Here is a 12180-nt window from a genome sequence, read left to right as displayed (position 1 = left end):
CTACTGTCAGTCATAGGGCATAAGTAAATCAAAGGTTTCAGCCCCTCCTGTGTGTCTCTGACTTCACACGTATCACACAAAAACCCACCCATCTCGATCACACTCACTCTCTGCTGTGACCGGAGGCGCATTTTGATACAGCTGAGACCATGACACAGGAGGGTGCCAAGTATCCCACGGTGTTCACAGTGGACAGTTACCACACAAAACCCCCTCCTCTGCCCCCCCGGCCCGGACGAAGGCGCAACATCGGCCCCACTCAGGTGCTGCTCTTCCTCCTGGTGTCTGTGGCTCTGAGCGGCATGGTCATCGAGGCCTGGCTCATCTACCGCCTCTACCACCCGTCTGCATCTGTGAGTATGAAATCACAAGAAATCTTACTGCAGAGATTTTATTTTTGCTCAGCCTTAGTTATATTTCATTTGAGTGTAATTGCATTTTCCTCACTTTAGTTCTGCTTAGTCACTTCCAGAAAACTGCTGTGCTGTCATTACTTAAGTACAAGTTTCCACTAAAGCGCGGCGAGATACTCAAATCTTTATACTGTTTTCAATAATCACTTTCTTTGTCAACTTCAAAGTGTATTTAATTATGATTTAAAAAAATAAGTAGTACATTTTGACATTTGTTCAAATTTAAGACTGAGAGGGGCTGTGTTCTAATCAGGCCCAGTTACATGAGACAGATACTTGATGTTCCGTGTTGAATTCATGGTGAGTGGAAAGTTCCTCCAAAGAGCAGCGTTGGTTTGAAAGCTTCAACATTAACAGTGTCATCACGAATAGCCTCGTTTGGTCTCACAGAGGAAGTGGTCTAGAGCACCTTGAGCAAAAGCATAAATGTTGAAAAGAATTTTGCAAAAATCCCCTCATCGCCTCATGGGCAGTATAAAATGGATTATAATGAGACCTGTGTCGTTGAAAAAAAATGTTTACAAGTTTTATTAAATCATTACTTATTTTTTATTTAGATGAATTTACACAAGCGACTATATAGCAGTAATAATACACTTTTTTTTCTTTATAGACCGAAACTGCGCTGCCTTCCGCCTCAAAGATAATCAGAGGTACGTCGTTTTACACAAACTGATGAATAAATACGTTGGCGCTCTTTGTACGCAGTAACTCTCTGTTCTGTTCTAGATGAAACTCTTGGACCTGAACCCACCAAATGGTCCAGACTTGTCGAAGCCCCTTCCAAACCGCTTGCTCATCTCACAGGTATTCTTCCAAACTTACACAGGAAAGCACAAATGTTACTGAAAGTGAGATTCTTCTTTTATATTATCCGATAGATGGGGAGGACGTTAAAGCCCATGAAAACAACATCATGGGTTGGAGTGAGATACCAGAGCCTCTCCTCTACAAAATGACCTACAAAAATGGCTGCCTCATCTTCCAGGATAGTGGATATTACTACATTTACTCCAAAGTCACATTCAATGTTGATAGCCTTGTTCGTCACTCAATTGAACTGAAAACAAAGTATTATCTTGGGAAAAAGAGCATCACGCTCCTGAAGTCCATGCAGACCTCTTTATCTAGACCTTCTAACAGTTTTCTGGCTGGAGTCTTTCACTTTTACAAAGGTGACGCCATTTTTGTCAAAGTCAGTAATATGGTCCATATTGCACGCCATGAATCCACAGAAAATGTGTTTGGTGCACACATGATATGAGGAAAAGGCTAAAGGTCCTATATTGCGCAAATTGACTCTTGAGAACTTTAAACCATGTTAAAATGCTGTTACCTCATCAAAAACATACCTGGAGCTGTGTTTTGTTTAATTTATTATTAGTCTGGCTACATACCCAAAACTCGAAATGCTCTGTTCCACCTTGTGATGTCACGATGTGGTAGTTTTCAAGTTAACAGCTGCTTTTACCTTTAGTTCAGTAGAGATTGGCACATCCAGGACTCAAATTATACAAATGATTCTAGTGAAGGTGTGTGGAGGTTCAAAACACACTGAAGCACTTCCTGTATTACCACATGATGACATCACAAGGTGGAACAGAGTGTTTTGAGTTCGAGAGAATCTAAATCCAGCAGGTCGCTATGTGTGGACGAGTCTGTGAGTTAAACATGTGTGAATGAAACAAAACACAACTCCAGGTCTGTTGAGATGAGGAAACAACAGATCAGAAAATAGTGTAATATCGGCCCTTTAACATGAAAAGTGCTTAAAGTACAAAGATTCATTAGATTCAGATCCTGTGCAATAATAGTTGCACAAATAGACAATCATCTATTTTTGAGCCAGCAAGTCACTCACTGTGTTGTTAAAGGAATTTGTTACAACTTATTTTTATACTATACCTTTCTAGATTTGTATTATAAACTTTACCTTAATTAATATGTTATCTAACTATTATCCACCCACAAAAAAAGAAATATCTTGTTTTATAAAGTAACCTGCTTGACAGATTTTTATGGTTGGTAGTTTTGTGGTGTACTTTTGTGTAAATATGACTGTGTAGAAGGATACACTCAGCTGTACATATGGCTTTAGTAGCAGACCTTGAAGCCATGTAGATGTGGTTGGGTGCTGATTCCTGAAAGACAAAGCAAATTATTATTATCTAATTCAATTATGACTGAATTTCTGTGGTTTGTGTACTAGAACACAGTCACTCCACTGTTATGCTCTTTATGTAATATTTTCAAACGTGGTGTTATGTAAAGATGCATAATAAAGATGCATAAACTGAGGTAAGAGTATTTTTTTTCCGATCACCTAAAGTGATCTGGTGCACAGCGTTTCCTGTCAGAAACAGAGTGGTCTGAAGAGTGGTCTGAGTAGCAACACCTCTCCCACCCACTCACACACACGCGCGCTGGGTTTTCATGCTTTGTGGGGACATTACATTCATTTCCTGGACACTGATCCTCACCGTATTCATAGTCAACACTTGTTTAACCCTCATCTCAAACCTATCCTAAACCTATTGTAACCCATGTCTGAACTTTAAATCATGTTTTTGAGGAAATGTCATGGTTACCAGATACCCCCATAAGAGTGGTAGGTCCTCATGATGTCTGTATACAGTTTTTAAAACCCATCCACACAGAGCGACCTGCTGTAAACCACAACACACTGAGCTACTGCTTTTCAGTATGACTCTACTGTACCTGAGATGCATAAGTTAAACTTTCAACACATGTCTCATCTTACGAAGTCTAAGGACTGGAAAGGTACTGTGATGCTCATCAGGGTTTGAAGTGAGGACAGCTGCCTGTACCACCACAATGAACAGTCCAAATATTATTTTTAAAGTAGGAAAAATGCTGGTGCGTCCTTACCTGACCGGCCAAAACCACACACTTTGACAATACTTGGGCTGTAGGAGAGTCTGGCTGGTCAGGCATAGCTCCTGTTCAAAAATAATGTTTTTAGGCCTAAACTTCAACTGTGAGCCAACCCCAGACCAACGGGGCTGTGGCATGTTTTATTTTTCAGGGATAAATCTTTCAAATGAGAGGCCCATGGGCCAGATACTGGCCAGGCCATGTCACCAAGGGGGGCACAGGAGTTTGAGTAATAACTTTAATAAAGATTGATATTATATTACGCAGTTATATTAGTATGTTCTTTTTTTACTTAAATTGCGGACTACGCATGTTAACTCAGTGAAAGTTGTCGTCATGGCCCTCACTAAACACACACACATTAATCATGCACTGGGTCGCCTACCTTTTTACCATTGTTTCTTTCATGTTGTTCATAAAATGCGTTGTAAACTCCCACAGATCTTTGCGGATCTTTGCGGGTGTTACGTAAGTCTGTGCGTGAGTGCGCGTGCGGTCATGAGTCACTTTCCTGCACAGAGTGGATGATGCTCCACAGCACCGAGTGTGGGCACAACTCCTCTCTCGGTCACCTGATCATTGTTTTAAATTGACAGAATAGTTTGACAGATGTAAGTGTAGGTCACATTATTTTCTTTGTTCACTTTTGGGTTCAGTATTTCCTCTCGTGTAGCTTGTGTCATCATCAGATATGACAAATCTCATGGCGGTTAACCGTAATCAGGTCAACATAATGAGATGGTAATGAGAAGGGAAGTGCTGCCACCTGCTGGTCACAAGAGGCACATTGGAGAGTTTGCCAGGAAGGAAAACTTCTGAATGAAAATTGAAAAAGTTTGTGTTAGGCAAAGGCAAATTAGTAAATCAGTGTTAATGTTTGTATGTAAAATATGGATGGAAAAAGTAAGAAGTTAGGAAATAAACTTTACAATTACTTGAAAAAAAAAAAAAAAAAGTTGTAGCTCCCTGATCTGTCTGGAAATTATCTCAGAACTTACTCCCAAATGTAGCCTTGACTGTCACATAAATGTTATACTGCAGAAGCAATCGAGCAACTCAGCAAACATAATCATGAATAGATCTTAACATTCCACAATCCAGGTGTTTGTAAATGTGTGTACACGTGTCCATGGAAACCTCATATTCAGACAGGAAGGTGGTGGCGGGCAAGCGTGGCTCATGGGCCGGTGGGAAACATAGTTATTTGGAAACAGAATCTTGTCTCATTTACAGTCTGATGACTCATTTGTTTCATTTGAGGTTGGAGTTGTTTGTATTCACTTTATTAATCTGTGGTGTGTCCCTGTTTCAGCAGTGTGCTGACGAGTGCACTGCTGGTACAGCACAAGAGTGTGTCTGTGAATATGACCTTTCACTTTCACAGTGTAGTGGGGTCTCTATGACTCAGACAATCATATTACATTAGCTTTGTTTACATTGAACATGGACCAAAAAAAAAACAATATTAGAAGGAACCAATGTGCCAGACAGTGTTACTGTTTATTCAAGAAAAATAAGTCATTCCTCAGTTACAGTGCCTTGGTGTATTTTTAGACCCTAAATCAATAAACAGAAAATCAAGATTAACATAGTAAACATTTAAGAACAAATACCATCCTGTTTTTAAAAAATAAATAAATAATACTCATGTTGTCTGTAACAACATCAGGACAAGACAGGCCTAATCAGAAGTGCTCCATTTTTTCCTGAGATGTTCAATAAATAAATTAATAAATATATTCAAACAGATAAAAATGGCTAAAGTTTGAAAAACTTTAAAAGAAAATACATTCAGTAAAAATGGACTTAAAATCAACTTAACTCTTGTGCCTCGTTAAGAGAAATGTGTGTATCTGAAAATACATTTATCACAAAACTTTGGCTGTGGTTGTTCGATTGACATGAAAATTCACACATGTGTTTTTACATGTTTTTAGAATTATGTGTTTTTACATGTTTTTAGACTTATGTGTTTTTACATGTTTTTAGACTTATGTGTTTTTACATGTTTGTACACATACATGTGTTATAGGAAGTCACCATAAAGGGCTTGGACCATTGGTAGTGAATATCTCTTTGAGGATGAATGGTTAGTTTCTGTGGCTTTTCAAATCAGAAGTGCTATATTACTATGCACAACAGCACATGTGTAAACAGAGCAGTAAAACCAGTAATTTGGGGTTCCTCGAGGAAGACAGAAAAAATAATAAAGATAAAAATCATGAAGTTAAGCATTCATTTTTAAGGCTTAGAATTGTATGTTTTAACCCACATTATGATGCGTGTTCAGTCCAAAATGACAACTAGTCGTGAGCAATAGTCTCAGGTTTTGTGAAATCTGAAAATATTGCTGCTAGAAAATGTGCATTAAAAGGAAAAAAAAAAAACAGTTTCTTCATAAATTATAGCAGCGGTAGAACTATGTAAGTCTATGGGAAAAATCAGCACGGGCAAAACCTTTTTGTTCAAACTGACAATATAACAAACAGGCCGGTCACACTGGTAATAGCCAGAGCAAAATCAAAGTGGTATCTAGCAGGTTAAATATTTATGGTAATGTATGGAATCAATAATTGGTTTTATTCAGAATGACTGTAGGCCACATGTGACCAAAACATCACCAAAGCATCTAATGGGTTCATCATTTTTGGCAACTATAACAAAGTCAGTATGTGATTTTGGAGAGAACCCGAATATTAGAATATTAACATTTGACGATTGTATGGCAGCGTAAAAATCGAAATACACAATTTGTATGAAACACTCCCAGTGTAATGTTGTTGTTTTTTTCAAACTGACTTTAGTTATAAAACAAAAATGCCCCAATTTTTGTGTATGAAACTCCCAGTGTACGTATTTTTTCAACAAGGCACAAGGGTTAAAACGAGCCTCTAGAGAAATTCTTTGCAACAAAAGCCATCGTCTACAAAGTATATCAACACACACCTGTAGTGAAAGCACCAAACGCTCAGTGAATCTTCTTTTTGATGGCTGTTTAAATACATTTAAGTTTTAAAAAACATTGAACCATATATATTCAATTTCAATTATTCATCAACAATTTTAGTTGACACTAGTTTAGTAAGTTGCTTTCAGATATGTTAATTATTCATCCACTCCTCTGACTTAATTAGTGGTGGTAAGGTATACCCAAGGCCATAGCTGCCCTGAGGCAGACAGACAACTACAGCATTGGAGTCACCACATGTCATACTCACACATACAAGAATGGTGTTACAAAACACAGGCAGTGCAGTCAAAGTGTCTTGCCTACTTGTGTATGCCTACGGGAGGTTGGGCATATAGACGAGGTCCAAGGAGCTGAGGCTCCTCTTTTTGTTTATATGGATGCTTTCTGAGGGTTGGATTTTGACTTGCACACTGAGCCTATCGCCCACCAACAGCTTCTTCATCTTGCACAGCAGACCTGTGCTCAGTGTGTCATTATTAATCCAGCCAGTGAGGATGTCTCCATTTTCATTGACCTCTTTTAGAGTCACTTCTACCTTGGAGCATCTGTCCTGACTCCTGCATGTGCTGTTTTGCAGGGTTATCCTGAGACAAACAAAGAAATACCCGTCGTTTTGAATGACGACATTACCATCACGGACAGGATCTTCACTGTACACAGCGGACCATATGATGCTGTTTAAGTCAACTGAAAAACAAAAGAAGAATTAAGAAATGTTCTTACAAACCAATTATACCATGTAGAAATACAGTTAAGATTACCTCTACTGGCCTCATAAGTAAACATTCTGGCTTTGTCTTGGCGAGTGGTGTTTTTAGGAGATGCCTGATGAAAAGAAAAATAATAGTAAAAAATTCACACAAAAATTGCTGAGAATAAAATCATGTGTTTTGAAAGTGTTTCAATAGAGAGAAAACAGGTGGCTTTTCCCCGAATGTGGTCACGACGTCATACCAAGCTTCCTTTCATGAGCTGAAGATGCTGGGTAGACTGAGACAAAGCTTATGGGGCAAATAAAGTAACACAGACTGGTGATTTCTTGCTTACCAATTGGTCACTATGTATGTGCTTAGGACCCCGTTGTGCATCTCCGTTCTGGGACTACAGGGACGAATAAGACATGTTATTAGTTCATACATGTACTGTACAATATTTTCGATTAAACACTGTCAAAATATAAGAACACAAAGTTTTTAAAAAGTGACAAAGCTTTAGTGTACATAGGTTAATGATTTATATTGGATTCAAATGAACAGAACTAAAAAATGACACAGTGGACACTGCAGTTCCAGGTGATGGGAACATCAGGAAAAAGCAACATGAGAAACTAGAGAAATACCAGGTTCTCAAAGAAGCCAGGTATACCAGGTTCTGGCATCAGTGGTGCTCGTGGTCACTGGAGCACTCGGGGCAGTGACCCCCAAACTGGAGAAGTGGCTACAGCAGAACCCAGGAAAAACATCAGACCTAAGTTCAGAAAAGTGCAGTACTAGGAACAGCAAAGATACTGCACAGAACCCTCAAGCTCCCAGGCCTCTGGTAGAGGACCTGAACTTGAAAAAAGGACGAGAACACCACCAGGATGAGGATGAGATTTTATATACGTTTCACATTATTGCTATGATGTCATATGTTATGATATGGTTCTGTGTTACCAAATATGCCGCACATGTTGAGTTACTCAGCACCTGTGACCACAACAGAGAGCAGATGTAGTGCACAGGTGCCATACCACTAAAAACCCTAACGCTGTGATAAAGCTGCATGTTTCTCATGACTATTATTTTGGCTTTTACATGTATTTTACAATGTATAGAAATAAGTTATTAGTAGTCTTACCTTCCCAAAGTGTCCCATAGTGAAGAACAGCACTAGTAGAGCAGCCTGGCAGATGGACAGGAGGGTGACCCACCACAGCAGCACTCGGATCAGGGTCTTGTGATTGGACTTGGGCATGGTCAGGGCTGGGGGTCTTACGGGAGCTTGTGACAAACTCGGAGAAGGAGGTGAGACAAATGTAGTGCGTAGTTTCCTCAGTGTGCAGTAGCAGTAGCAGCAGTGTGACTGTTTCCTGAAGTCTGTGATCACTGCCTCCTCCTGAGTGTCTTTTTAATACTACATACATGGTACTTTCCCCTGGTGTTAGACAAGACAAACAGCAGAGTGAGATCGCATGTACACTCTACTGGGACAGGCCCTTTTTTTTCTTTTAATCACTGTGAATACAACATAAGAGGAAGCAGATTCACGAGTCAGGAAAGGAAAAATAGGAGAACTGCCATGAATCATGATCAACTTCTCTTTTAACGTGGTTTTGGTTCTGTCATCGTTAAGTACAAGTTAATACTAGGTACAAAAGTTCTTAAGTAAACTACTGCTGTAAAGGTCAGAAAGAAATAATGATTTATTAGACACCATTTCTATGATGCATACATAGTTTTAGTGACAAATTCAGTATTGTAACAACCTGACCTCTTTAAACTTTAAACTTAAGCCCTATTACTACGTGTTTACTAATACGGGTTACTAATAGGACTGTAGTAAAAATTGTGAAAAAATGTGACCTCATCATATCTGGTAAATTACAAAAATGCTGGTGACATTATGTGGGGTAAATGCCTGATTCAAGCAGAAATTGTTAAGCTGTTATTTTTACTGATTATGAAATGTTATTTTGTTATTCTACAGTGATTGAATTTACCTGCAGCTGAGAGCAGAGTGGTGAGTGTAATATCAGTTTTGTCGTGCACTCTTGGCCCAGGGAAAGTTTTGTGACACCCAAACAGGATGCCTCTGGTCCAGGTATGTGTCAGCAAGAGCAGAAATCATACCTGTGTATGGGTGAGCTTTATGGTAGAATTTGGGTGAACACAACATGCCCAGACATGTGTTCATCTCATATTCCACTGTGGTAATTCCAACAGCTCTATAAGGCAGCAGCATTTATGATAGCATATTTGTTTGTATATCAGATATCGCTCATATAAAGGTGAGGAAAATCTTGTGGGCCTGCAGATAAACGCCCAAATGTAAGAAAAGTTTGCTGATTGTTTTCGATAGATATTGAGGTCCCATACAATGAATCAGTGTCTCATATGGAACAAATATAGAATGATGTAAGTAGCACTAGTAAGACAAAAGAGATGGAGAGCGATAAATAATAAGGAGAAGTCTATTGCTTACAGCTGATATTTCTTTATGGAAAACCCAAGTAAATATCTATGTCATCTTAGCCTATACAAAATGCTACAATGGAAACATAAACAGGGTCAATAGCACAATGTGTTGATTGTCTCACACTGACAGTAACATTTTCCTGCCAGGAGGCTGCAGACTTTCAGAAAGGGAAAACCAGAACTTTTTGTTATGAACACAAATACTAGACCTACTTTAGAATTGCTCACAATATTATTTAAACTCCTTTGCTTTGAGACGGTGTAATCCTCATTCTTCTAGGAGTGTTTCAGTGTATAGAGACGGCAGTCATCTGGACAATGGTTTTGCAATGTTTTGGCTCCCATCCAGACCCCATTTTCAATTTGATAGAACTGGCTTATTTTATTATTATTACTTTATGTATTTATTACTTGAAATGGCTTATTAAGTACTTAATAATGCAGCAGGTGAGCCAGCCAATACACAAGGGGCGCATACCAACCCTAATAGTAAAAGGAAAAATATATTCATAACTGGACAGAATTGAAGTTTTCTTTTACTATGGATCATACCTGGACAACTGAGGGATTACACAGACCCATGATGATGTTAGGAAGTAAACAATGGGACACCAGCTTCACTCTAAAACTCCTCCTTTTGGGACTGGATTTAAACTCAGGTTAGAATAAAGCCCAGTGCTTCAAGCCAGTTCCATCAAATTGAAAATGGCTTTTGGATGGGAGCTGAAACATTCTGAATGAAAAACAGTGTCCAGATGGCCACAGTTGAAACCATCTCTACACTCCTTAGTTTCGCACAATAACATGTACTTTACCTTGGTCTTTATATTCTCTGTTTTATGTTTTATTTTATGTTTTTTTTAATGTATTTATTTATGTCTTTCCATTGTTTTATTATTACTTTTGTTTGCACCAAACTGCTGAAGCCCTTTTGTGATTCTTGTTCACTGACAGTGGAAAAAGTGATTTAAATCATTACAGCATTGGACAGTTTTACCTGCTGCACCTTTAAAGACACAGAGACTCACTCCTTCAACATTGTCTTCATTTCAAGTCAGTGCCATGTGCCAAACTATAAAGTTATCTAGGCAGGACAGAATAGGTCTGTTATGCATTTTCTGTTATTTAATGACATGTAGATAATTACTTTACAGTTTGTTCACTGCAAAACACAATTTTCTCTCGAAGAACTGCAATAGGCCACAGAGCTGTGGTTGGGGACAGGGGGTAGGTGAATTTTTTATTTATTTATTTATTTTTTATGAGCACTCAAACCTCAAATGCAGAACAATACAGGATTGGGCTACTCATCATTACTTCCAGTGTCAATGTATGTGCACTGGTTTAACAAAGAACGTTCTAAGTGTTAATAAGTGAAACGTTATTTTAAAAAGTCTGAAAACTTGAATATTATAACTGCCAGCTTCAAAGGTGGGGTACACAGTTACATTTAGCCTACGTGAGTAACTTTTTAAAGAAATTGTACTTTTCTGAGTACTTTTCTAGCAGTATGCTTTTACTTCTACTTCTACTTGAGTTTTTTATATATATATATATATATATATATATATATATATATATATATATATATATATATATATATATATATATATATATATATATATATATATATATATATATATATATATATATATATATATATATTTTTTTTTTTTTTTTTTTTTTTTTTTTAAGTAACAGTATTCTTGCTTTTGGTTCCTCTTCCCACTATAAGTCACATGTCACTTGGACTTTTGTCCATGTGACTTGTGACATATAGCTTTATGTTCACAATGGGAAATGATTTGAACATTTGTGATTCTTGCACCGGTACTTCACATACGATTTAGTATGTCTCATTTCTATGTGTATCCTTTGAAAATATTAAGATTTTCGCCATTATTTATAATTTTGTCCTTCTAATTACATTAACTTCAAATTATAAATCAGACAGTTACTCTAATTTTCCCAAATCCTAATTTCTTGAGCCACTACTTTGTACTTTTACTTGAGTAATATTATTTTGAAGTAACTTTACTCTTACTTGAGTACAATTTATGGCTTCTCTACTCACCCCTGATCAGCATGTAGGTAAACAGCTGTTCACCACAAAAAGTCACTTACTGCCATCTAGTGGTCAGCAAATATACTTACATTAAAAAGTTGCAGGATCAATTAAGTATGAAAATGTTTTTATTATTTACTTAGCCTACAGTCCTTAAGCCAGATACTTAAATAAATACTGTCCTATACAATACTTGATATTTTGCCAAAGAAACAAAGCACAATTATTAAAACAACCTGTGGTGGTTTACGGACTCATCTTTGTCCATCCATCCATTTTCTTCGGCTTATCCGGGGCCGGGTCGCGGGGGCAGCAGTCTAAGCAGGGACTCCCAGACTTCCCTCACCCCGGACACGTCCTCCAGCTCCTCCGGTGGGACCCCAAGGCGTTCCCAGGCCAGCCGAGAGACATAGTCCCTCCAGCGTGTCCTGGGTCTTCTCCGGGGCCTCCTCCCGGTGGGACATGCCCAGAACACCTCCCTAGGGAGGCGTCCAGGAGGCATCCTGAGCAGATGCCTGAGCCACCTCAGCTGGTTCCTCTCAACGTGTAGGAGCAGCGGCTCTACTCCGAGCTCCCCCCGTGTGACCGAGCTCCTCACCCTATATTTGTTACTTAAGTAAAAGTACAGATACAGAGGTAAAGTATCAACATGAAAAAATC

At 38.4% G+C, this 12180-nt stretch overlaps 2 protein-coding genes across 2 annotated transcripts; one reads left to right on the top strand and one right to left on the bottom strand.

Moving 5' to 3' along the window:
* The first annotated feature begins 125 nt into the window (after positions 1-125).
* Positions 126-2633, top strand: tnfsf14 (TNF superfamily member 14). Its single transcript, XM_033971796.2, has 4 exons — positions 126-353; positions 1027-1066; positions 1143-1220; positions 1295-2633. The coding sequence occupies exons 1-4, from the start codon at positions 150-152 to the stop codon at positions 1675-1677; spliced, it is 705 nt and encodes a 234-aa protein (XP_033827687.1). The 5' UTR covers positions 126-149; the 3' UTR covers positions 1678-2633.
* A 2156-nt stretch (positions 2634-4789) lies between these two features.
* LOC129456426 (uncharacterized) lies at positions 4790-8345 on the bottom strand. Its single transcript, XM_055223455.1, has 4 exons — positions 8119-8345; positions 7327-7374; positions 7041-7104; positions 4790-6966 (listed from the first exon to the last, which is right to left on the bottom strand). The coding sequence occupies exons 1-4, from the start codon at positions 8233-8235 to the stop codon at positions 6593-6595; spliced, it is 603 nt and encodes a 200-aa protein (XP_055079430.1). The 5' UTR covers positions 8236-8345; the 3' UTR covers positions 4790-6592.
* Between the last annotated feature and the right edge of the window lie 3835 nt (positions 8346-12180).

Source organism: Periophthalmus magnuspinnatus, chromosome 8, assembly GCF_009829125.3.
Source record: "Periophthalmus magnuspinnatus isolate fPerMag1 chromosome 8, fPerMag1.2.pri, whole genome shotgun sequence".
Classification (NCBI taxonomy): domain Eukaryota; kingdom Metazoa; phylum Chordata; class Actinopteri; order Gobiiformes; family Gobiidae; genus Periophthalmus; species Periophthalmus magnuspinnatus.
This window is presented reverse-complemented; position numbering and strand designations above follow the sequence as displayed.

What these genes read in the sequence shown, in the direction of transcription:
- tnfsf14 (XM_033971796.2), top strand. Translation starts at nt 150, where the DNA reads ATGACACAGGAGGGTGCCAAGTATCCCACGGTGTTCACAGTGGACAGT. An exon ending in TCTACCACCCGTCTGCATCT is followed by an intron (nt 354 to 1,026) that starts GTGAGTATGAAA and finishes TTTTCTTTATAG; the next exon opens with ACCGAAACTGCGCTGCCTTC. An exon ending in CGCCTCAAAGATAATCAGAG is followed by an intron (nt 1,067 to 1,142) that starts GTACGTCGTTTT and finishes GTTCTGTTCTAG; the next exon opens with ATGAAACTCTTGGACCTGAA.
- LOC129456426 (XM_055223455.1), bottom strand. Translation starts at nt 8,235, where the DNA reads ATGCCCAAGTCCAATCACAAGACCCTGATCCGAGTGCTGCTGTGGTGG. An exon ending in CTATGGGACACTTTGGGAAG is followed by an intron (nt 7,375 to 8,118) that starts GTAAGACTACTA and finishes CTGTAGTCCCAG; the next exon opens with AACGGAGATGCACAACGGGG. An exon ending in TACTTATGAGGCCAGTAGAG is followed by an intron (nt 6,967 to 7,040) that starts GTAATCTTAACT and finishes TTTGTTTTTCAG; the next exon opens with TTGACTTAAACAGCATCATA.